The 21,492-nt window shown below is 38.0% G+C and overlaps 1 protein-coding gene across 2 annotated transcripts in view; it reads left to right on the forward strand.

The window, feature by feature from the left end:
• pbx1a (pre-B-cell leukemia homeobox 1a) overlaps nt 1–10,886 on the forward strand; it is a 73,062-nt gene extending 62,176 nt beyond the window's left edge. Inside the window, exons 7-9 of one of the 2 annotated variants that reach the window (XM_057334521.1) lie at nt 141–250; nt 3,880–3,969; nt 8,137–10,886. In XM_057334521.1, coding sequence (XP_057190504.1) covers nt 141–250; nt 3,880–3,969; nt 8,137–8,229 — 293 coding nt within the window. In that variant the 3' untranslated portion in view covers nt 8,230–10,886. The remainder of the gene's footprint in view (nt 1–140; nt 251–3,879; nt 3,970–8,136) is intronic. The other variant, XM_057334522.1, reaches the window with a different exon arrangement.
• The last annotated feature ends 10,606 nt before the right edge of the window (nt 10,887–21,492 follow it).

The following is a 21,492-nucleotide window of genomic DNA, read 5'->3' on the forward strand; positions in this document are numbered from 1 at the left end:
TCTCTCTCTCTCTCTCTCTCTCTCTCTCTCTCTCTCTCTCTCTCTCTCTCTCTCTCTCTCTCTCTCTCTCTCTCTCTCTCTCTCTCTCTCTCTCTCTCTCTCTCTCTCTCTCTCTCTCTCTCATTTTATTTTACTCTCAGGTTCTGCTGGCTCTTTTAACATGAACTCCGGGGACTTGTTCATGAGTGTGCAGTCTCTGAATGGGGACTCATACCAGGGGGCCCAAGTGGGGGCCAACGTTCAGTCACAGGTAGGGAGAGCTGCTAGAATAGAAGGCAGATGACCGTAACTAATGTATTCAATTGAATCCAATCACACATTGTGCTGTCATAATGGCAGTTCTGATTTCATAAAATGAAGTCTGGGTTTACCCAGCGGGCCTTGCTTCATTATTACTCAAATTCTTTTGTTGTATTTATTGAAATTCAAGAAAGCACCCTGTGAATTGTGCCGCTGTCTTTTTGTGGGGTGCTTTTGTTGCTTTTTGAGAAGCAAACACATGCGGAGTTATGTAGAAAATAATATAATTTGTAATGTTTGGTGTCGTGGCTAATATCTTCCCAAAGGCTATACATAGAATGAAACATTGAATGTTTCAAAGGCGCGCTCTGTGATAACCGATCAAATAGTCTTCGTTTTTATATGTATCATACCTTCATCCTTGTCACAACAAAGTCCATCTCTCATCTTCAGCCTGCTCATCTCAGTGTCCGACCCTCATTCTGTTCGTGATGGGCCTTTCGACCTTGAGAAGGCACCGAGGTCACAGGTTCCCTCAAGCGCTTGTACGCTGCTCTGTGGCCATTGTCAACTTCCAAATGAATAGACCATCAAAGACAGTCTTGGAAACAATACAGCGCTTATCAGTGGGTTTTGCTTTTCTGTCATACTGTTACAGTCGCCACCGCGGCTGCCTGACCTTGCCGGCACGCCGGGCACTTTGGTTTATTCCCTTCTGACGTTTATGATGTTTTTCTCCCATACGAATGAACTCCTCCAAAGGTTTGGGGTGCTTCATGAATATTCAATGCTGTAATCCCTGAGGAAATTTTCTCAAATGAGTTCATGTGGTGTAAGAATTACATGAGCGAGATTTTCTTTTACACAAGGTTGTTTAGTGTGTTTTGATAGTGCTGAGTTGGTGTATCTGTTTAAACTGGATTATAGTGTTGGGTTCTGTTTGATAATTTAGTTTTACGTTTAATTTAGTTGCCGGGCACTTTACAGTAACAGAGGTTAAAAAAATAAAGATTAAAAATCTGCAAAGTGAAGTCTGTTTTCTTTGTTTTTTAATAGATGGTCAGTTAAAAAGGTGCTTGACTTTAGAAAGTCATAATAAATAATACATGAGATGTATAACTTTTAAAACATTGTTAACCAAATTTGCGTTATAACCCCTGATCTGTTTGGTTTTTGCTATTATTGTCTCGCAATAAAAAATAAACAATCTTTTATATTAAAACTAAGTAGACCGTATAAAGGGGACAATTCTGTTATCATATACTCAACCTCGAGTTGTTCCAAATAAATGTCTTTGTTCTGATGAACACGGAGAAAGATATTTGCAAGAATACTTGTAACCAAACAGTTCTTGGCCACCATTGACTGCCATAGTAGGAAAAATTACAATGGTAGTCAAAAGTGCCCCAGAACTGTTTGCTTTCATACATTCTTCAAAATATCTTTTTTTTGTGTTCAATAGAACAAAGAAATTTATACAATTTTGCAAAAAAAGCACACGGGGGACACTAAATTGTTCTCTAGAATTCCTTCAATCCCTTGAATCATTGTTTGTTTTTACATTTGATTCACAAAATCTTTACAATCGCACAGTAGCGGCTCATGGCTATAAATTTAGGTGGGGCAGATTCTGCATTATATGGTAGGGTATATGAAATTAACTGCTTGAAGTCTAAGTTTAACATTCAAATGACTGAGAACGCTTTTGTCAGAGGTCTAGTGTCTTTGCGCAATTCAGCCTGAAGGGAAAGCTCGAATGTTGATTGGCTGGCTTGAAAATCACATGTTGAATGAAAACTTAAAATACACATAACAATGTTTTTTTATTTTATATTTTATAAAAACGCATTTTTAAAAATTCTGGAAAAAACGTTCTCTTAACAATTAACTGACTGCATTGGGGACCGGGTTAATAAAACAAATGAGCCATTTACAGGTATTTACAAAAACATTTAATATTAAATTTTTGGTTTTGTAATATTTTGTAATTATCTTTAATTGTTTATTCTTTTGCAATGATTTCGCTTTCTAGAATGTAGACCTTCTGTATATTTACTATACAGGCCTAACGTCTTTACAAGTTTTTCATGTGATGGCAATTCTTTTATTTAAGCATTTGGTCGCTGCTTCATGTTAGCAAATTTAAGATTACTGCATTGTGCTACAGAAAGCATAGTTTAAACATGTCAAACTGTGTAGTCAAACTGTGTATGAATGGCAATCAGTCTGCCAAAAACAGGGTTAATGCACTTTTATAAAACCATGGTTAATTTCCTTAAGGGAGAAACTTGATTTATTATTATCTTCAAGAAGATTTGAATCACTCGCTGTGTTGATCTGATTAATTTGCCGAACTCCTGCACTTGTGCAGACTGACATAAGCTGTGTCTCGTTTCGGAAGGCTGCGTCCTCCGGGGGTCTCATTTGAAGCCTGCTACGTCATCGAGGCTGTCTCGTTTCATAAAAGCAGGTAGGACACTCCGTATGCACCCTTCTAATGCGACCTACTTTCATGAGAATTCGGAGGACACATGAGCTGTATCCTTCGTTGCTATAGCGATAACCCACAATTCTTTGCGTCGGCCAACGTCTGTTATTTGAATAAACGGCAACAACTGCACATTCAATAAAATATGTGGTGTTTAAATGTTAACAGTTTACAATTTGTAAAAAAATGTAATCTTAGCAGGCATATGTAGTAAATAGGTTTACGAGTGTTTAGTGATTTTTAAACGTTTTAAAACAGTAAGGCAATTTTTTTAATATTTGTTTAACTCTTTTGGCATTGTTTAGGGTAGAAATTAACCAACTTTTTACCTCTTAAATCATGTAGAAATCATTTGAATTAATTTGACAGGTGTGCAACGTGTTGTCATAGCAACATGGTACTTCCTGTTTCCTTTTCTGCCAGTATGTCCTACGAAGGACGTCTCTTTTAATTCTAAATTGAGAATCCTCCGTATATCGCATCCTTTAGAGGATGATACCTCTGGAGGACACAAGGATGCAGCCTGGCGAAACGAGACACAGCTATACACTTTACTAACGCGGATTGATATAGCTTTGTCTGGAACTACATTCACGTAACTTAAAAACCACATAGCTGTCTATCAGATCAGGCTGCACTTCCATTTCTCGCCACAGATTTACATTGGAAAAGCATGGGGCGCTATTGAGCTCGGGAGGGTGTTTCTGCCCTATTTACGGTTCATTACATTGCTAACCCATCTGCGGAAGCCAAGCGCTAAATTTCCACGTATATTCGTCTTATTTTACCACTAAAGAAGCCTCGAAAATATTTGTTGAATAATTCAGCACACATTTATGAGTTAACAATCTTGCTAGATTCAGTTTATATACAGTTCTATATTTCTGTGGATGATATATTTTGGAGGGGCGCTGCCCCACCTGCCCATACAGACAAGCCGCGGCTGCATTCGCACCCATTTGACTCTGTACATATCAGTTCATGAACAAATTGTGTCTTTTGTCTGATATCTACAACACAAACATTTCACACAGCTTTGATGACCTTTTCAGATGCCAATACCTTTTTGATATCAGGGTGACCTTTTCTCAGCACAAATGTCTTTGTTTGCATTGGTATGGTCTGACCCTGTCTTTTGTTTGTGTTTGCAGGTGGATACTCTTCGCCATGTTATCAGTCAGACAGGCGGATACAGTGAAAGCCTGGCTGCCAGTCAGATATACAGTCCACAGGGCATCAATGTGAGTCTGAACCTCCACGTTAAATCTATCATTTTTGGATTATCAAAAATTTCGTACAACTTTAAGGGTAACATTTTTGATTTGAATGTTCCGTGAAAATAACTATAATGTAATATATTTCATTACCCTGATATGAATTCACTCATATTGTGTATAATTTGAATATACAGCCCTCCCGAAGCTCAGCGGTACAGTGGCTTGCAAAAGTATTCATCCCCCTTCATTTTATTCACATTTTGTTATGCTGCTGCCTTATCTTAAACTACTTTAAATGATTATTTTTTTACATTAATCTACACTCCATGCACAATAATGACAAAACAAAAAACTGATTTTTGACAGCTTTGCAAATTTATTAAAAATAAAAAATAAGTACATTGCATAAGTATTCACACCCTTTTCTGGGACACTTGAAATTTTGCTCAGAAGCATTAGTTTTGCTTGTTGATGTTTATACACTTCGAGTGGAGTTAACCTGTGCCAAATTCAATTGAATAAGTATGATTTGGAGCGGCACATACCTCTCTATAAAGGGTGCAACAGCTGAAAATGCATATCAAAGTAAAAACCAGGACATGAGGTCAAAAGAACTGCCAGTAGAGCTTTGAGACAGGATTGTATCAAGGCACAGATCTGGGGAAGACTTCTGAAAACAATCTGCTGTATTGAAGGTTCACAGAAGCATGTAGCCTCCATTTATCCTCAATGAAAGAGGTTTGGAACCACCAGATCTCTTACTTGAGCTGACCTCCTGTCCAAACTGAGCCATCGATGGAGAAGGGTCTTGGTTAGAGCGGTGACCAAGAAGCTGATGATCACTCTGGTTGAGCTCCATGATCATATATGGAGACGGGAGAAACTTACAGAAGGACAAACATCACTGCAACACTCCACCAATCTGGGCTTTATGGCTTAGTGGCCAGACTCAAGCCTTTGCTCAGTGAAGACACATGGAAACTTGAAATATGCAAAAACGTACTTCAACGAATCTTTCAAACTGTCAGAAACAAGATGTTCTGGTCTGATGAATCTCAGATTCATGCATCATGTCTGGAGAAAAACAAAGAACTGCTCAACACCTGTACAATACCGTCTTAACAGTAAAGTGTAGTGGAAACAGCATCATGATGTGGGGGTGTTTTTCAGCTTCAGGGACTGTACACAAAATACGGAGATAATGATCATGAAAACCTAGCCCAGAACATTCAGAACCTCAGACAGGGCAGAAGGTTCATTCTCCAACATGACAATGATCCTAAGCACACAACTAAAACAATGCAAGAGTGGCTTATGGACAACTCTGTCTATGTCCTTGAGTGGCCCAGCTAGTGCTTGAACCCAACTGAACATCTCTGTAGAAACCTGAAAATGTCTGTCTACTGATGATCTCCATCCAACCTGACAGAGTTTGAGAGGATCTGAGGAGAAGAATGACAGAAAATTGCCAAATGCAGATGTGTAAAGCTTTTCACATCATACCCAAAAAGATTTGAGTCTATAAAGGCGCTATAACCATTTTCTGAGTTGAGGGTGTGAATACTTATGCAATGTACTTATTTTTGTTTTTTATTTTTAATAAATTTGCAAAGCTGTCAAAAATCAGTTTTTTGTTTTGTCATTATTGTGCATGGAGTGTAGATTAATGTAAAAAAATAATCATTTAAAGTAGTTTAAGATAAGGCAGCAGCATAACAAAATGTGAATAAAATGAAGGGGGATGAATACTTTTGCAAGCCACTGTACATTAGTGATCAGTGGTGCCAGGGGCAACAGGCACCTTGGCAACTGTCACCAAGGAAACCATAAATTTCAACAACAAACATTGTTAGCATTACCATAACATCTTAAGTCACGAACGACACTAAACAAGGCCGGACACAGGTGCTAGTGTCACATTCTGTTTCACATACATGATATCCTCCACCACAGCTTTGAGTGTTAACCCGAGGAGCATCAGTTCTCTGGGGGAGGAGTGTTTGAGAGAGAGAGGAGAAATGAGAGCACAAGCGGCAGAGGCCAGCATGTAAAATCCACAGCGACAAGCCGTGTCGCCAGCAGAGGAAATTGATCAGACAGTCTCAAGGGAGGGTTGAGTAGAGATTTGGGACAGCAATCCAAGCGCATTGGTCATATCACACATCTGCCACCTTAACGGCACTGACAGGAAGCCAGCAAAGTGTGAGGAGGGGAAAAAAGACAAACACACAAACACGGCCTCTCCAAACAGGCGCTCTGAAGCAAATCTGGACCCTTAGAAGTCTTTTCTGTGCCGCTTCTGTCTGATGTGTGGGTGTTTTTGTCAGGACGACTTGCATTTATGCTAAATAAAATCTTTGCTGTCAGAAATAATGAAGAAATAATGGAAGAAAGAAGTGTCCAGGACTGATATTCTCATTATCCGTAACGTTTTTTAAAGACGGTTTAAACACACACAAAGATATTTACATTAAGTTTGATTTTATCTGAAGAAACACATCTACTAGTACCTTTTAAATGTTACTTTATATAAAATTGTAATATTCTCTTGTCATGCTGTGTACACAACTTTTTTCCTTCTCATTACCGATACAGGTAGTTTTCCACATTTAAAGAAATGTTATATGTATAATATTCTATTAAAATATAATTAAGTAATGTCTTATTATGTATGATTAATAAAAACTTGCTTAGGCATCATAGCTTAGCTTGTTTTTAGCAAAACATTCTATGAGATTGACAGTTTTAAATGGTTACGGTAATGAGAATTTTTAAGGCCTTTGTTTGCAAAAAAAGAATTTTGAAAATTAAACTGTTTGAAAACGTTTTGAAATGAATGCCTTTTTAACATGTCAGATCTGGTTTTAAATGAATATAAAGGGAATTCGTAGGGTAAAAAAGTTTAACTCTGGTTTTCAAGATTTAACTCAAATATGCAACTAAAGAAGGTTTTACTTTTAACAAAGAAACATTTTTGATGTAAAATCATATATTAAGGGTTCTGCAGTAGGACATCAATCAAATCAGCAATTCAAATAAGCTCTTTTTTGGAACCTTGTCAAATCACGCTGGGATAATATGAATCATCAGATTTTGCACAGACTTTTGGGGTCCGTGCCAGCTCGAGTGCATGCTGTCATTAGCAAAAGGAGGACATACCAATTACAGAGAAATTAATCAATTAAATTTGAGTTTAACTTTAAGCTCAAATTGTTATACAGATAATATAATTTGCAATAAAAACTCAATTAAATTAGAAAAATGCAGTATCCAAAGTCTTTTGGACCCCACTGTATTCAATTAAAAAGATTAAATTAAAGCTTTCCAACATATTTTTGTGGCCGCTGGTAAAAAGAAACAAATGTATAAATTCATTCCCTGTCTCTTATGACCGTACATAAAATACAGAAGCACCTGAACATTTACATAGTGATAATGTAGCTAGAGAACGCGTCTCAATTTTCCAACAAATTCACTGGTCTTACTGTAAATAACATGATGTTTTTCCATCTCCACCCAGATAAGTTATTCCTCTTTTTCCCAGTTGTGGATAATGACGGCCTGAGACATAAAGCATTTATGTGGGGGAGCTTTCCTTTTCCTTTCGAGCCCATGCGCTGTAATTATGCCTTTGGAATAGACATAGGGTGTCACCAAAGCTGAAGATTTGAAAAGTTTTTTTCCCCTCCTCGCTGTGCTCTTTCTTTTTTGATTACAGACTGCCTCTATCTAAAATAACAGGCTGGGAAAATAAGAGGCTGCCAAAGCCCATTTCTAGTCCTTTTTCTGATGGCATGGAAATTGCTATTAATGCCCCAAATGCTCTTTAGGCAACCTGTCTCCCTGACATGAAATGGCCTCCATTTTAGGTGCCCATTATACTTTCATTCCTTTAGCCAATGCGATAATTTGCAGTAATTGATTCCTCCATCACCTGTCTATGAAAATCATGTCCTGGAAATGACTCGGTACGACTCGTAATATGCAGCATAAAACCGGTCCTTTTATCACTTCGTGACTCGTTTCTCGCAAAATAGTGTTTATTGTAAGTGAATTTGTTATTGTGTCTCATTTGGATTTCACATCAATGCTTGATGCTTTGGAATGTACTGCAGATGAAACATTTTAAAGCGTTGCACTGAATAATTCACATGCCTTGTGGTTTAACATTTTGTTTGTCTTTTTTTAAAGGCAAACGGCGGCTGGCAGGACGCCCCAACACCCTCTTCAGTGACCTCACCCACGGAAGGACCCGGGAGTGTCCATTCTGACACCTCCAACTGATCACCAACATCCATCCATCCTCACAAATACGCTAGATCTTCAGACTGCTCTCAATAAAGATCTGCTACTCTCCGCAGACCGCGGTTAATATCCCACATACACGGTCATCTACAACACCTCCTTAGCACCATGGAACATTTGGGATACAAGATTTTCGAAACAATTATGAATTTAAAAAGAAACAAAAAATAAAATAAAAAAAGATGTGTTTGTACAGTTTTCACAGTGTATTTTAGGTGTCACCGGATGACTCCGGATGACTAACTAACCAGTGACCGTTTCATTCTTTCGAGGCGATTGATAATGATGGAACCACCAGTCATTGTGTTTCAATTGAAATGCTTCATTCTACCTCTCAGCAAAAGAAAAAATGAAAAAAGGATGAAATGCGAAAGAAATTTTTGTTTTCTAAAAAATGTTATTGATAACAGATGCCACTTGGTCATGTATAGCGCTTGAGAAGAAGCTCTCATTATCGGTATGTTCAATCATACAGTAATTGCCTCTTTTGTTCGGTTATCGCTAGTAAAAGTGAACAGTTTATGTTATGACTTGTTTTTAAAGACGTTTAGATTTCATGTCAGCTGTATCGATAAAGGAATTCCTTTGACAATGTTCACCCTGATATAAACAATTTTTATAGAAAACCCAACATTAAATTGAATGTTTGGATGTCTCTTACCTGTACCTGTACCCTAGCTAAAGAAAACACTTTTGCTTTCAGCTTAGAGTGCAGTCTAAACACAACTCTGTCATCGTAGATTTCATTCCCACTCATTTCCTCACGCTGTTTGTTTTTGAGTCAATGAAAATATAACTCATTTCGGAAATGGCGGAAGCATCAAGTCATTATAGTCTATAATGACATTTCCTCCCCGCTCTCACTTCAGATTGCTTTCAAATGCTTTTTTAGTCTCCTACTCCCTTAAGTAAAGGAATTTGACAGCTATATATTTTCTTTGTTTCTTGTGATTTATACAGACAGGTGCCCTGTACTACCCTAAGTTATAAAAAAACAAGCACTAACTCTGTATGTTGTTCTGAATTTGTTGAATTAGTTTTAAGCTCCCTTTTTGTTGATTGTTCCCATTGACTTTTACCTGACAAAATAACTGATAACATATTATTGAGCCTATACTTTCATGTATGAGATCCAACTGTGAGTGTACAGTTTTAGAAACAAGCAAGATCGCTGGGTGTTAAACATTACAGCCGAGTGTTGCTCTTAACCAAAATCTTTTATACTGTTTAAACAATGTAAAAGACACAAGAGTTGTTTAAAAATACTGAGCTTCAAATATGATTGTATACGTTGGGATCTGACCTAACCCTTATACAAGTGTTTCTCATCAATTTGTGTTTCGATTGAAAAAAATCATGATTGATGTTGCTATTCTGTATAATTGAAAAAACACTGTTGAAAAATCCAATAGTTAACTAATTTTTGTTGAAAATATATTCCTGTCTGTCAGGGCTCCGGCTAATGAAGTTTGTTTTGCAGTACATTGAATCAGAGTCCATTTAAATGGGGAAGTCATTAAGTTAATACGATTTGGACATTTCGACAGTCACTCTTAGCTGTGTTGAAGCAGGTAACTGTTTAACTCTTTAGTGGACCCTTTGCCCCCGAACACAGAAATCCAGCTTGTCGGCTTCTGAACACGTTCCAAAAGATGACCTGAATTGAGGCCAGTGAACCGTTTCTGCTCTGATGTATTTGTATCATTATTATGATATTAGTGTCTAATATCATATCATGGCTCTTTAATTTGTGCTCTCTATCAAGTGTTTTACAAAAACATTTTTTATCAGTTTCCAAAAAAGAAGTTACATCTGTTTAATGGATTTTTGGGGGAAAGCATTTTGGAATGTTCATTATTCACTATCAAAACCAAAAATGTAAAAACTGCAAGTAGCTCATGTATATAAGAAACTGAAAGATGTGACAAGTATTTCATTGCCTTCAATAATGGCTTTGAATTTTTTCGTTTTTATATATTTTTCTTGTTTTTCCTTTAGCTCTCATTATTACTTTCGTTTTTTGGATTTGATAATCATGTTAGTCCATTTGAAAATACAAACATATGTCATCTGTTATTTGAATGACATTTATGACTCAAAAGAACTTTTGCTGATGGTTGCCATTGTGAAAATGTATATATTTTGTGAAATAGACTCGACCGCACCTGCTATAAATGCATTATTAGACTACACAATTATGTACCATATGAAGCATTGAAGCCCAGACAATTGTGTTTGGGTTTCCCCCACAATTCCCACAAACTTTGTCTCAAAATTGCCATGATTATCATCAATAAATGTTGTATTCCTCACTGAACAGTATTGATACACATCAGTATGTATTGTGTGAGATTCTCTGTTTTGTTAATAATTTTTTATAAAGGCTTTACAGGGTTTGGCTATTTTCCTCTTGTCCAATTCATGCTTAGGGGCCAATTTACCAGTGATCAAGTAAAAGAAATAGGGAAACGGGATAAGAAGGCTCATTTGGGATTAGTTCAATCAATTTCCATAGTTTTGCAGACTGCTGGTCTAATAATAATTTCCTAGCCTGAGATTTTAGGTTCAACCCTCAACAAATGATCACATTTTACTTTGTTGCACGTGTTTTGCTTACAATAAAATACTGCAGTGTTTTGAGGAAATGCTGATGTATTTATTCTTCACATTTTATTGCTTTGCCAATATAACTAAGGTAAAAAGCAGAGAATGGGTTGATATCTTTTAACAATGAAGTAAAAAGTATAATTTGAAAAAGAAAAAATACTGTAATGCACTTCTAGAAATTTGCATTTTAAAATCTGTGCAGAAAGTAGAAACAACAAATTTATGACTAAATTTAATAATAGTAATCTCAAACAATACAGGTAAATTTCATATGTGAACCTCATATCTTTATTTATGTATTTATTTTAATTTGAGAAAAAGCATATTTTATTATTAACTTTAGGACATGAGAAGTGTTTTTATGCATGGCAGTTATCACCATTACCCCAAAACTACTTGTGCTATGGGGACACTAAAGCTGAAACGGTTGTTTAATAATTTTGACAATGTTTTAGCAGCATTTGATTAGAAATATAGTCCTGAAATAGGCAGTAAAACCTGAGCTATAATGTAAAAAAATAAAATAAAATCCTCGCCCAGTGTTCAGCAAATGTCATCATATTTTTTTTCACAAGTTGAGTTCTGCCATTCCCTCATGCCGACAATAAAAGTAGGCCAAGTTCAGACGTTAACGGCAGACCTCGACTTCACATGTCTGTCAGGGTCTCTGCTTCTGGTCATAGAACAGCTTTGGGGTACTTGGCCTCAGGAGAACTGGCCATTTGATTTTATGTATATACATATTCTGGCAGCCATTTCTCACCGTCTTCAATGAGGGGGCCGGGAAATGTGACGGGGAAAGAGGTTTCAACATGTCTCCCACCTCCACAGGCCCATATTGACCCAGTCTCCCACCTTCAAAGCCCAAACAAGCCCACATGTCATTCACAGCGACTAAACGTCCTGAATCGTGCTCATCCACATCCCTCTCTGCGATGCTGCTTGTCAACACGTAAGAGGGATGCGAACGTTAACAGAAATGCAATGTGAAATCGTTCTTTATGATGTCAAGTCTTATTTTAGTTTCAGAGGGGAGAATATTGTTGTAGAAAAACACCAGATCTGCTGACACGGGATGTTAACGTTGATAAAGATTAAAATCCTAATTTTGTGATTAGAACAAAATTCTATATTATGTACCATATTATATGTAATACTACTGTATATTATATATAAAAAGTACAACATTAAATTAGCAGATTTCAATGCAATGTTATTTCAGACAATTTTTATGGTTTTAAAGATGAAATTAAAATGTCCAAAATTCTGTTTTATTTTTTATATTGTTCAAAGACATTATGTTTGATGTGGAACTGGTGTATAAAAGCAAACATTTTCCCAATAGAACAAGAATGTCAGACTACTCTCTCTTTTACATGTCGAGTTCATTAATTGCTGTATATTGGTATAATTTCATGTATTATAACAATAATAGCAAAAAATTTAAAAATGCTGTGTATATTGCTTTTGTTTTCCTGCATCCATATACCAGGAGGAGACCACACTCAATGTCACTGACAGTAAATCCAGTGTTGTGTATGGGAAATTAAAAAGGGCAATGGGCAGAGGAACATCTGTGGACGGTTCAGTTTAATTCTCTTTATCTGTTCGCCGCTGTCGGAGTCTCCCCGGTTGCCTCTGTGTCATTTGGCATTCCATCTCACAACTGATCTCCTCAGGTTTGAAAGGACAGGACAAATCCCAGAGATATGCTGTCCGGTCCAGACACACAGGCTCTGCATATCAGTCACTCACAGGAGGGGTGAGAAATCCCTTTCCTGACACCCGCAAAGGCTTTCTTTGTGAAACCTGCTGAATTATCTGAGCTCCACACACTAAGCTTTGGTGCCAGTCAAATATTGAGCGGCTCCCAGCCAACTTTAAATTACATTGAGTCCATGTCCTTCCCTGCACAAAACTGGGCGACAGAGATGCAGGGTGTGATGCTGGGACAAGTGTTGCCTGCTTATTTTTGCTAGGTTGCCCCAAGACCTTGAGAAAAAAACAAAGTTTTGCTAGTCAAACAAATACAGTCAATTTCCCACAAATGTGCTTTCCACATGCTTGTGGTCACACACAGTAGCTCAGTGTGTGGTGGTGAGCTCATGGGTGACCGGTGTTAAATTAGCCATCTCAGCGCACTGCTGTCGCATGAGCAGGGTCATGCAGCGTGGCAGCGGCCATGACTCCCGCTGATCTCATTACAGCGGCAGGGTTGAGATCTCGCTGGCCTGGCCCGGTAATGATCACACCCTGTCAGACCTGATCAACATCTCACCCATATTCTCCCATCAGTGGGGTCACAAGCACACATCTATACACACACACACTTATTCAACTCACCATAAACACCATTTTAACAATTTCTCCTGTAAAAAATACATTTGGGACATGAATGGTATGTGTTGACAGAGTGTTTTGTGATCACTGGTTCATTTTAAACCCAATGGTAAAATGTACACTGTAAAAATGGAAACAAACCGTAAATAAACAGTTTTCCCCGTAAAATTATATGTTTTTCCTGTTTTTCTTGCAAATTTGTAGTCGTTTTCTGTAATTTTATGGGTTTTCACCGTATTTTCAAGAATAAACTGTAACAAAAAATGTTACTTTATGAAAACTGAAATTTTCCGGCAGCTGGGGCGCCAGAAATAAACCGTAGAAAAAAAGTTTTCCCTGTTAATTACATTTTCCATGTTTTTCTTGTATATTTGTGCTCCTTTCTGTAATTCTACGTTTTTATTTTAATATATGAAAAGTTTATTTGACATTATACGTGGAAAAATTATTTAAAAAAAATACGTGTAGAGTTTAAATTGTCCAGATTTGAGTGGAGATGCAAAAAGCGATCAAATGCAAAATGACCCGTTTGCACAAATAATTATAGTTAAAGAGAATTAAAGATGTAAAGTTTTTGGTAAATGTAAGGTTATTTGTTAACACAAGTTAATGCATTAGCTAACACGAACTAACAATGAACAATAGTTCTTCATTATTTACTATACATTTTTTAAATAAAACGTTGTGTCTGTTAACATTAGTTCATACAAATACGGTTGTAAAGTGTTGCCAAAATGTCTTTTCAGGATTTTGCTGATAAAGTATTCAATTAGATGAACCACAGCCAAAGGCTACATTGTATATGAGTTAATTAGAGAGCACAAAGACTAATCTTTCAGAGAAATCATAGGATCATTTAATAGGACATGCATTTTTACACCTCCACATATTGCTTGGTTACCACTTTATTTCCTCAGATGGATCCCAGATGGTTGATAGGATGGGGTGTGGCAGGCGGGAGGAACACAGTCTCATACAGTCATTCCCTGTCGGAATCATCACAGGGGTACAAGGATTGACATCTGGCCCTCACGTCATCTGCTGCCCTTTTCTTACAGACACAAAGAGTGACGATGAAAAGGATCTTTTTCATAGCAATGGAATCTGACCTAAACACGCTCTGATGATTATGATTTAGAATTTGGTCTGTGGTTAATAGTACAATGATAAATCAGTTTAAAGAAATTGTTTGCAGTTAATAAGACAGTTATGTGCTGTCCATGATTTTTTATATGTCGTGGAAGCCTTGCTAACATACTTAAAATCATGCTGAACACACAGAGCCGTTCTCATAATGATAAAGGGTAAATGAGATCTTAATTGCATTATAAATTGACAGTTATATAGATTCATAATCTCTGCATCCATCCAGACACATGTATAGCATTTCTCTCGTGATTTTCTTAGACGACAATGCATGTCCATGAATGTGGTGGATGTTTTTTTATGTAGGTCAGTCAGAAGTGCATATCGTTGGCTGAAGTCATTGTTCTACGGTGTGACATCCACATGAGACAGGCAAACCAAGTGGACAGGCCACATTTTTTTGAAGGCCTTATCCCCCCGCATGTGGATCCTGTTTCCTGCTGCTAATGACTTTGACATTATTGGGCCGGACAGTGGCATGTCTGGCCACATTACTCTCAGCACTATTGCATATTCATAATCGACTAAATATAGTCAGCCAAAGCGAAGACTAGCGGGCAAAAAGGCTAGGGATGGTCACTGTGGTTGGCCACTGAACAATGTTGAAATGGCACCGGACCGCTGACTGGCCGCAGGCTGATGGGTAACGGCCAACTATCAACATGCAGAGAAATCAAAAGGATTCAAGTTGAGGAGCTCTTTTCTTAGAGTCCCTCAGGACGAAAGAACTGGACTGAAATGACTTCACAGATTTAGCATGTTTGTATATATGAAGTGACAGTGTAGTAACATTGGATGTGCTTTTATTAAAAAGATCCAAAGGTCCAGTTAAAAAGGCACTGTTTTTAAAGCCACACTATTTAATTTTGGGTCTCGGCTCCCCCATGTGGTTGATAAGCGTAATTGTCTGTTACCAGTGTCGTAAATAATGTCGCTGTATAAGTTTCCCCGTGGGCAGCGCAATATACGTGAATTTGTTGACTAAACTGATGAAACCAGCGAATGCAGAAACGTAGTTTGGAAAACTACCGTGTACTGACCCGAACACAGTTGTAGCCACTATAAGCTGCTTGAATAGCAGCGTACAGTAAGTAGAATTCGTCCAGTTAAGAGTTGTTCTACCACTGAAATAATTTTAGAGACATTATTTTAAAGCTTAAAATTTTATTAATCTTGAGTACCTATAGAGTAGTATTCCATACTTCGTATCTTCGAAGAGAGTAAGGTTTGCTCACATTTATGAAAGAGATACAGCTGTACGATTATTTCCAGAAACATACGATCTCCTGGGGGTGTGCGGGGGGAGGAATTAAATCACCTGCACACAATAGCCTACATCATCGCATTATCCCTGCATAACTATTGATTCACTATAAGTTTGTGTTGTTTACATTATGCACCTACGCGCCAATTGCCAACAAAACACAGACATATGACTTAAGTCCTATTCGCACGGGATTAGTATTATCTGGGGACCTCTGGTCATTTGTAATAATTGCAGAGATTGTCTGTGATCATGTTGCGCATTCGCACTGGATAAGTGAACTCTGTGATTTTACTCGAATTTACTGACTTATCTCCCGGAAATTACGTGAAGGCACTTCCCTCTTTCTAAGCATGGCACCAAAGAGAGTTTAACACGGATGCGCTGTCTGACAGAGATTCACCGACGCAGCCTTTAGCCCGTTACTGTACACACCAGGCTGGACCTCGCGTTGCGTTTTGTGGCGTCCCACAGTTTAGAAGCTATCTATCTTCATTGAACATGTCAAAGCAACTGTTTCAAATCGCGCGAATAAGAGTGTGATTACATAATGTAACGCTAGACAAAGGATGTCAAAACAAACGGACGCTGCGTTAATTGCGTTAAATATTTTTCACGCGTTAATTTGAAATAATTAATCGCATGCGTTAACGCGTTACCGTTGACAACCCTACTTGAAAGTCTTGTCGTTGTAGGTGTAGTTGTATGTAAACAGAAGAATGTTCCTTACTGCATGCTGCCATGCATGTCATCCATCTCCATATATTCCTTCTTTTTTGTTTCGCTCTTCTGATCCTGTCATGTTTTTTTGCAGTGAATATTTTCTCTCTGCCAATATTATTGTTGTCTGGTATGTAGCGACATAACCCAGCACCCAAATTACTGTGAAAACACTCCAACGCAGCTTCCATTTTTTTGCAAAAGATGACTGAAAAGGTGCACAGAAACCTTGAAAAAATGAGATACGATCCCGCCAAATCTTGTTCAAAATTTCAAATCGCAGAGATGCCGATTCGCACTGGACTAATATTATCACAGGACCTCGGTGTTCGTTAAAATATGGCAGGTAATTTGTGGGGGAATTTTTACTCGACAAATTACAGACATGGCCCTTTCGCACGGGATTAAGATCACAGACAATCTCTGCGATTATTACAAATGACCAGAGGTCCCCAGATAATACTAATCCTGTGCGAATAGGACTTTTGTTTCACTTACCGCATGCGGTTCATGTCCGGCATCTTTTAGCGCTGGGACTGCTCCATCTATCAGTTTCAAACGATCTGCAAATCCAGCGTTATATCCACCGTTTAAATAATATCCATCACTGAAATGACGTGAACAAACAGACACACCTAAACTTCACTATCACAAGAGTAACGAGCTGCAGCTGCAGGCCCACAGCGCAGCCAATCTTGATGCAGCGCAGCCAATCTGGATGGTAAGCGGGTCACGCTCATCGGTTGGCATGTGGGCGAGCTACTTCTTTCCCCTTGCCGTGCTTTTCCAAGAGAACTGCCCAATGAAAGGAATGGAATCCCTGTTACGAAACAGGGATCCAGACTTATAAAAAAACTTTCCGAAACAAGTTGGAGTGCTGGGGGAGTGTGTCAAGCACAGAAATACTACGTCATACGTCCAACTCGTTTTTTGACAAGTTGACCATGTTAAGCATGAGAAACCTGCGTGTTTAACATTGTAAATAAGTCAATGGATGAAACACCGATGCATGCCCCCTTTAAGGTAAAAAAAACTACAAAGTGTTGCTTTAAACATCTTTTCTGTCACCAGTCCCCATAAACACAGTTACAGGCTTTGTCTGATTATTTTCATCTGTATTAAAGTGATAGCTGCATAAAATAAAAAAAATAAAAAGTAGTTTTAAGAAGTAGGTTTAAATCTTGAACGGCCGCGCAGACTCATTGTCCTGCACAGTGCCATTACAAAGTAGGCAAACGTCCACTCAGGGAGCAGCAGCAATTACCTCTACGTCATCTTAAGAAACAGGTACATCATATAAGTATGTTTGTCTTTTAATTTCAGAATAAGATCAAATCTCTCTCTCTACCCGATGAGTTCAGAGTGTGCGTGAAGGGAGTGGCGTGTAAATAACGTGCCTTTTCATATATTTCTGAACTTTGGAATAATGCCCAAAACACTACAATTTTGTAATGGTTTTAATGCAAAAAGCTAATGGTTCACAATGGTATTTTAAAGGAAACCATTCATTTCTGAGGTTTCTTTTGGGTTTCTTTAGTTTTTATCAGCAGGGTTGTAACATTTATAATCTGATCTCTTAAAATCAATCTGTCATATACAGGTATTTTTGCTACTTTATATAGAGTTTATATACAGTACACCCCTCACAATTTTGTAAATATTTTATTATAGCTTTTCACGTGACAACACTGAAGAAATGACACTTTGCTACAATGTAAAGTAGTGCGTGTACAGCTTGTATAACAGTGCAAATTTGCTGTCCCCTCAAAATAACTCAACACACAGCCATTAATGTCTAAACCACTGGCAACAAAAGTGAGTACACCCCTAAGTGAAAATGTCCAAATTGGGCCCAAAGTGGCCCAAAGGTTGCCACTGGAGTCTTCTTCCACTCCTCCTTGATGACATCACAGAGCTGGTGGATGTTAGAGACCTTGCGCTCCTCCACCTTCCGTTTGAGGATGCCCCACAGATGCTCAATAGGGATTAGGTCTGGAGACATGCTTGGCCAGTCCATGACCTTCACCCTCAGCTTCTTTTGGGGGTCGTTATCATGTTGGAATACTGCACTGCGACCCAGTCTCCAAAGGGAGGGGATCATGCTCTGCTTCAGTATGTATCAGTACATGTTGGCATTCATAGTTCCCTCAATGAACTGTAGCTCCCCAGTGCAGGCAGCACTCATGCAGCCCCAGACCATGACACTCCCACCACCATGCTTGACTGTAGGCAAGACACACTTGTCTTCGTACTCCTCACCTCGTTGCCACCACACATGCTTGACACCATCTGAACCAAATAAGTTTATCTTGGTCTCATCAGACCACAGGACATTGTTCCAGTAATCCATGTCCTTAGTCTGCTTGTCTTCCGCAAACTGTTTGCGGGCTTTCTTGAGCATCATCTTTAGAAGAGGCTTCCTTCTGGGACGACAGCCATGCAGACCAATTTGATGATTTCTCCGTGCACACTACTTTTTGTAAAAATTTATTTGCACTTGTAATCTTTAATCAAAAAATTTAAGCTCCTCTCCCCCTCTCAACAACAACCCTTCACCACATGACGTCAGCAACCAAAAAGAGGTAGGACTATACTGACTGTCCAATGGCCAGGCATTTTTAGCCCTCCCCTCCAGGCCCAACTTACAACAAACCAATCAAAAAGGGAAGGGTGAAATAAAGCCCCGCCCTATATTTTTTCCCTCAAATACACGTCATGATACTTCCGTTTGTGTACTTGTATTGTACCCTAGCATGAACATATGAAGATTTGTGTACTATATAGTTCAGCCACCAGAGGGAGACATTGCGCCAAGAAAAAATATGCTTTTTGTATTGTTGTAGCCATCTTGTTAAAAATGTACATAGATTTGATTGTACACAAGACAAGCAGCAGAGCATGACACCCTTCTATACTCTTTGTAGTGGTTATTGATCCCTAAAGAGACAAGACTTTATGCTTCCAAGCCAAGTGATTTGTATTTGACCACTGACATTCTCATGCAACCCCTAAACTCATTTTTATTACACTGAAACAAAAAGGAAATATTTATTTCTTACGACAATCTTTTCTGTTTGTTGTAGTTTCTTTAAAATCAAGCCAGTGGAGAAAAAAGTGACAAATATTAGGAAGTGACTACTAATTGAATTCCCTCAGATGCTAATTTGCAGATGACAAGCTCAGATTTAGCACTGGCCTGTTACATCTCGAACGTATGTCGAGTCTGTTTTTCTGAGGCCAGCGGGCTGCACAGTTCCAAAAGAATACAACATAGGAAAAATATCAGGCGTTCTCTCTCATCCTCTGCCAACACCTCCGTGGGGATGGATAGCCATCAAAGATGATCTTCAAGGACAAGATTTGTAAGATTTTCCATGTCCCTCGCTCTCTGTCTATCTGTTTTCTCTGTGCCTCAGTGCACCAAAGTAGTTATTTTAGCAGGCTCACCCTCTCTGTTCCTTTTCCATTTGCTCTCTCTTTGTGGCAGGGATTCAGGTGAGGTGGTTAAGATGAAAGGCTGGCAGTGGGGTGGGTTAGCAGCGGAACATCATGTGCGGTGATAAAACGAGTCAGTGGTGCTTCAGTTTGAATTAGGACGTTTCTATTATATGCTTCCACCCGGGAGATAGTTAATGAGCTACCCAGTGGGATTATGGGCGATTGATTTCCTCACGTTGCATAATGCAGGGCTGTAATAAATCAATGATGGTGCAGTATCATTCATAACACACCAGATGGCAGTATTGTCCTTTAGTACTTTTTATTAATTTAGGACCTTTTGAAATTGCAGTAGCAATTAAATGATAAAGTCTTTGACAAATGATAAAAGATACATTAGAAAGATAAAGAAAAAGTCGTTATATAAGGATTTTAAACTCTTATTTCAGAAAAGATTTTTTACACTGGAATAGCAGGGTTCTGAAGTGACAAATTGATGAACTATTGTTGTGTCATAAATGCACAAAAATGTTGACAGGAGCCTGCATATTCAATGGGGCTTAGGTGAGAGTATTAAATGGTTTGTGACCTAGAGTTGAGGGGAAAATATAAGAGACGACTTCAATACACAATACCAATGTTTTACATGTATTATAGGAACAGTTAAAAATGAATATATGGAAAACATGCAGAACTGCTGATTAAAGGCAAATTTGGGCTGGTCTCTTAACTTGTATTTTTTTTTGCTGCTGTATAAACAGTTTAATCGGACGCATGCACTGGCCTGACGTTAACTTCCGTCCTGTGTTTTGTTATTATATAACAATTTATTTTATATTTCATTTACATTAATATTAATCTCTATTTTAAGATTTTATTGTATATTAATTGTTTCATTTTAAATGAAATTAAAACTACTCAACAGTTATTGATTCTTTGCTAAGGTCTAAGCGAATTACCTTAATGTATAGCAAATATTCACATCTTAAATTATCTTTAGGAATCTTAACTTGTTCTTTATTTGTTTTTTAATTTGATATGGATGAATATGTGTCAAAGGACTTTCAGGTTTGGATTATTCAGCTTCAATTGTAGTGCTCTTAGATGTTATTCTGTGTCTGCACTAGTTTGTCCTGAGTGATCTTTCGCCACAGGAACGATTCCATTAAAAAGTGTGGCTGGAGGAACATGACATCAGGTAACACTTTACTTGCCCTGAAAGTGCTCTCAAAAGCAACAGCGTATGGAAATAGCTGTTAGTGAGACCTGTTTGATATTCAACGCCTTACATCTTCTATACAGATAAAATGTTGCATTTACAAACTGCTCTCAAAGTGACATTGAGACTAGCACAACTTTTTCTTCAGTGAACGTAAGTCAGAAATATTGAATAGGACAAGATTTAGGGGACTTTTTCTTTCTTGGGACCTCTTAATTTATCCGTGGACTTGGCTACTGTGCTGTATACAGTGAGTGAAATAATATAGTGAAATCCATGTTTCTAAAGATTTTAATGTTAACAATGATAAAGACATACATGTTTAGTTCTTAGCAGAGGTGGCTGTGAGCAGTGCTTCTGTATCACAGAAAATGTCTTAAAACAGCTGCTGTCACACCAGAATGAAAAATGTTTCAGTTTTGTTGCTTACCTCAAATGTTTATTTAAAGCTCTCCTTGCTTGACACCTCAACACCTTGAAAAACACAATCACCTAAAAAAAAGCTTGT

The sequence above is a fragment of the Triplophysa rosa genome, linkage group LG5 (genome assembly GCF_024868665.1).
Source record: "Triplophysa rosa linkage group LG5, Trosa_1v2, whole genome shotgun sequence".
Classification (NCBI taxonomy): Eukaryota; Metazoa; Chordata; class Actinopteri; order Cypriniformes; family Nemacheilidae; genus Triplophysa; species Triplophysa rosa.